At 50.3% G+C, this 5,470-nt stretch overlaps 1 protein-coding gene across 1 annotated transcript; it reads left to right on the forward strand.

Annotated features, from left to right (window-relative positions):
* Positions 1-1,247: 1,247 nt before the first annotated feature.
* On the forward strand, positions 1,248-4,340 carry LOC310871723 (protein transport protein Sec24D-like; the record flags this gene model as incomplete). Its single annotated transcript, XM_083783362.1, has 1 exon — positions 1,248-4,340. The coding sequence occupies one exon, from the start codon at positions 1,248-1,250 to the stop codon at positions 4,338-4,340; it is 3,093 nt and encodes a 1,030-aa protein (XP_083639488.1).
* Between the last annotated feature and the right edge of the window lie 1,130 nt (positions 4,341-5,470).

Here is a 5,470-nt window from a genome sequence, read left to right on the forward strand (position 1 = left end):
TGGCATATACTCTGCACAGACGGTCTTGCCAGCAGAGTTGTGTGCAAATATCAGGACAGACTGGTCTTTAGCGGCTCTCCCCACACAAGGTTTCAGTGGTGTGTGTAGGTCTCAGTGGAAGGCAGAGCAACATTGTGCGTGCATCCTTCCACTGTTTGTACTGGCTCCACCTTCCTCCCTTCACTTTGAGCATAAACTCAGTAATGCTGTTTATTTAGCCGTGTCAGGTCGAGGTCCCAAACATCTTCCGCAGAAGAATCAGGGTCAGCCGATCTCTTGGGCCTGGCAGGTAAGGATGGGCTGCCATCCCTCTCACTGCCATGTTTACCTCCAATGACTCCCTGTTGTCTGGGCTGTGAAAGACTTCTTGCCAGAAACTGTTCCAAATGGGTCTGCCATGATGCCATCTACGATGCGTGGTGAATGACATGTCAATGGCATTTAATGTTTGTGTTGCCACAAATTTACATATTTCAGGCACATATGACGTACATTCTCCTTTCAATGGCAAATATGAGACGTGACGGGACGAAACCCCTCAAAAATCACACTTGTGTGAAGTGAGGGACGCTGGTATCATCATACGTCATCATACATCACATTCCGTGCTCAGCCAATCAAATCATCGCTATGGGGCACACACATTGCTCAGCCAATCAAATCATCGCTATGGGGTACACATAGACACACACAGCTGGGCATAGGAGGGGCTAGTGCCCCTCAAAAACAGAAATTCTCATTACAACAGAGCTTGACATAAACCGTTCATTGGTATGTGTAACACAGGCTTTCACTCACCTTCACGCCACATGGGTATTCGATAGGTCACCAGAGTTACCCACTGTATATTGGTACTCCATAAAAGACGATATCTGACATATCCAAGTCTGACAGCACAAATCCCATATTTGGACAAGCCTGATCTAGATCCATATATGGAGACGACAGAGACATTTGGTGCTGACATCATGCCAATTAGAACTCCATATATCCCAGGTGCGACTTCTCAAGGCTATATTCGCATTCAACCTTCATGTGCCCTGACCAGCACTCGAGAGAGACACCATCGCCTTCCGTACGTGTCAGGATACAACCCAGATATCTCTGCATTATACAGGGATCTAGACATCTCTGTAAAGTTCTTACCGGACACCACTGCGGCGGGTTCTAGACTCGGACAACCAGTCCCCATTGAGTAGTAATTTATAGTATGAGAAGAATGTGATATGGGAGATCATCCCACCAGAATGAGTCAGTTGGGTTATGTTGCAACACCCCCTTACTCCCAGGCTCAGTCTGGGATGGGGCGCTATCAAGGCAATTTAGGATTGATTCCTCCTGTTGAGTCAATGTACAGTCATTATGGTGGACCACCACAGGCATTCTCTGTACCACCACAATCAGGTGTGATCATGGAGCCTCCTGTGTCTACTGCCACTGGCATGCCTCCACCACCAGTGTCCATTCATTACAACTCAAATATCCAACAGAATGGAGCTCTCCCACAGAGGTACCCTGCCCCTCCAGCTGGCTCTGCCACCTATGGACAACCTTCCCAATGTAACAGTATGGCCTCGCAGGCATCACCTCCCATACAGCATCTCACCAATCAAATACATGATATGAACTTGGGCAGCAGCTATGTGCTACAGGCCATGCACAGTCCTCCCCCAGTTAGCTCTGTGGCCCAACCACCTCTCCAGACAGCCCCTGCTCCATCTACAACCCAGCCACCAATGTCCCCAGGCCCTCCTCGCTCACCTCACACACAGATGACTCAGACACAGTTAGCCCAAACAAGCATGGGCATGGCAGGCCCTCCAATGGCAATAGGCATGGGCAGACCCTTTCAAGGACCACCTGGACCACCTTCTCCAGGCCCCGGGGGCTTCCAGCAGCTTGGCCCCGGGTACCCTCAACAACCAGGTCAGGTTGGGGGCCAGATGACGGGGCCTCAACCTGGCTTCCCTGGGGCCATTTCTGGAGCAGCAGTCCAAAAGCCTGGCCCTCGAAAGAAACTGGACCCTGACTCTACCCCCAGCCCTACGCAGGTAATTGAGGATGACCAAGCCAAACGAGGGGGAAAGGTTTATGCCACAAACCTCAGAGGCCAGGTTCCTCCTTTGGTCACCACACAGTTCACAGTACAGGACCAAGGCAATGCCAGTCCCAGGTTTATGCGCTGCACCATCTACTCCTTCCCCAGCAGCAGTGATCTAGCAAAACAATGCAAAGTGCCCTTGGCCTCCATCATAAAACCCTTTGCAACTGTGCCAAAGAATGAGAGTCCTCTGTGTCTGGTGGACCATGGTGAAACAGGCCCCATACGCTGCAACCGCTGCAAGGCCTACATGTGCCCCTTCATGCAGTTCATCGATGGTGGCCGTCGCTACCAGTGTGGATTCTGTAACCATGTGAACGAAGTGCCAGAGTCCTATATCCAATTTCTGGACCACAGGGGTCGCAGGGTGGACCGCCAAGAGAGGCCTGAGCTCTGTCTGGGGTCCTACGAGTTTACAACAACCCTTGAGTTTTGCAAGAACAACAAGCGTCCCAATCCTCCTGCATACATCTTCATGATTGACGTTTCTTCTAGCAACATCAAAAGTGGTCTTGTCAGACTTTTGTGTAACGAGCTGAAGGCACTGCTCAACAACTTGCCCAGAGAGGATGGCACAATGAGTTCAGCAGTCAACGTGGGCTTTGTCACCTACAACAAGATCTTACACTTCTACAATGTGAAGTGCACCCTGGCCCAGCCTCAGATGTTGGTGGTCTCAGACACAGCTGACATGTTTATCCCCCTGCTTGATGGCTTCCTGGTCAACTATCAGGACTCGAAAGACGTCATCTGCCACCTCCTGGACCAGATCCCTGACATGTTTGAGGACACCAATGAGACAGATACGGTCTTTGCCCCTGTTATCCAGGCCGGCCTGGAGGCGCTTAAGGCAGCAGAGTGTAGCGGTAAGCTCTTACTTTTCCACTCCTCCATGCCTACAGCTGAAGCTCCTGGGAAGCTGAAGAACAGGGATGATAAAAATCTGGTCAACACTAAGACAGAGAAGATTCTGTTCCAGCCTCTAAAAGGTGTTTATGAACAACTCTCCAAGGAGTGTGTGGCCCAAGGCTGCTGTGTGGACCTCTTTCTCTTTCCCAACCAGTACACAGACCTGGCCACCATGGCTGATGTGCCCTCACACACTGGAGGATCTGTTTACAAGTACAGCAACTTTCAGGTGGAGACAGATGGAAAGCATTTCTTAAGGGACCTGAGGAAAGACGTAATGAAGAACATCGGTTTTGATGCCGTTATGCGTGTTCGCACCAGCACAGGATTCAGAGCCAGTGACTTCTTTGGAGCCATCCATATGACCAACAGCACAGAGGTGGAGATGGCTGCCGTAGACTGTGACAAGGCCCTGACTGTGGAGTTCAAGCATGATGACAATCTCTGCGAGGAGCCTGGAGCTTTAATACAGTGTGCCATGCTGTACACCTCCGTCAGCGGGCAGAGGCGGCTACGAATCCACAACCTCAGTCTGAACTGCGTCTCGAGCATTTCTGAACTCTACAAGAGCTGCGAAACAGACTCCCTTATGAACTACTTTGCTAAATCAGCCTACCGAGCCATCCTGGCCCAGCCAATAAAGAATGTGAGTGAGACCCTGGTCAGCCAGACTGCCGAAATTCTTGCCTTTTACAGGAAGAAAAACAACCCCAGCCCCACCGGCCAGCTGGTCCTGCCTGAAGCCCTGAAGGTGTTTCCAGTCTATATGAACAGTCTGATGAAGACCGCTCCACTAGTGTGCAGCACAGAGCTGGCTACGGACGACAGGGCCTTGCAGATGCTCGCAGTCATGGCCATGGGAGTAGAAGACACACAGCTGCTCCTCTACCCACGCCTTATCCCACTGCACAACATGGACGTTGGCAGCGAGGCGGTGCATGCTCCTCTGCGCTGCTCGGAGGAGAGGCTGGCTGACACTGGCATGTTTCTGTTGGAGAACGGCCGTTCTATGTTCCTCTGGCTGGGCCAGGCATGCCCCCCAGAACTCATCCAGAGCATCTTCAACCTGCCCTCTCTTGCCCACCTGACAACACACATGAGTGCTCTGCCGGAGCTGGATAACCCCCAGTCTAGGAAGCTCTGCTTCATCATTAGCAGTCTGCTTCAAAAGAGTCCTAGGTCCATGAAGCTCCAGCTAGTGAGGCAGAAGGACGATTCTGAGAGGTTGTTCCGTCAGTGCCTGGTGGAGGACATCGGTGTGTATGGAGGACACTCCTACATAGACTTCCTCTGCCTCTTGCACACAGAGATTCGTCAGCTCCTCCCTTAAATCTGTCTCCTTTGTACATAGTGTTTCTTTTATTTTCATGCTATGTTGATGAATTGAATACATAGGATCACAATGGAAACTGTTTTGTGTTATCCTGTTTACATTTCTGACTAATAGAGCGTCGCAGTCCCGCTCCCTTTCAGAATGACGAGCGGCCCGGAAGAGAATTTCCCGAACAAATCATTTGGAAAGAAGAAACTCTAAAAAAAAAGGTGTTATACCCTTCCCTTTTTGAGTGGTGCAGCCACTCCAATGCACACCAATGTGTGTCCCTATATGTCTGTTTAGGGTCCCTATGTCTGTCTGTACCAACAGGTGACAAAGTGGCACTGTTGAGCTTCATGCCGTGCACAGGTGCATGATGGGAAGCTGAGTTTTTAGCAGCCATTACGAAACGCACGCAGGCACGCACACACGCAGGCACGCACGCACACAGACACAGGCACGCACGCACGCACGCATGCATGCACACACACGTCGCGCGTGCACACACACACACACACACACACACACACACACACACACACACACACACACACATACACACACACATAAACACATAGAGCGGCCATACAGTACAGCACCACTCAGTTCAGACAGATCAGATTTTTGCTTCTAATCATTTATTTGGCCAAAACAATTGTGTTTATTAGTGTGGTTGCCCATTGTCATGTGCCGACTTTGGCTTTGTCCGAGGCTTAAAGGTCTTTAAATAAATACTTTCTGAAACGTCTAAGGGAAAAATGAATGGGAAATTGTCTTCCAGACCGCTCATCGGGGGCGGGACTGCGGCGCTCTATAAAGTCAATCAATCAATCAAAGGTCTATTCATAGCATCATTTTGATGATAACATTTGATACTCTGAGGCAGGCAGGCAGGCAGGCAGGCGTATCTCTTGTATGTGGCTGAGGCTCGCCTCCTAGGGGCCATGGTGTAAAAAAATTAGCTGCATTTATCGGATTGGCCTCTGGAGGGACAGTTGTCAAGAAGAGTGTGTTCAGTGTTCATCTTCCACCTACAGTATGTGTGTCTGTCTGTGTCCACGGCTAATCTCAGAAACCACTGGCTAATCAGTGCCAAATCCCAAATGTCTTCTGTAGAGTGCCAAGGAAGAACGTTCTAAAACATT

The sequence above is a fragment of the Protomyctophum parallelum genome (genome assembly GCF_964188405.1).
Source record: "Protomyctophum parallelum genome assembly, chromosome: 15".
Lineage (NCBI taxonomy): Eukaryota > Metazoa > Chordata > Actinopteri > Myctophiformes > Myctophidae > Protomyctophum > Protomyctophum parallelum.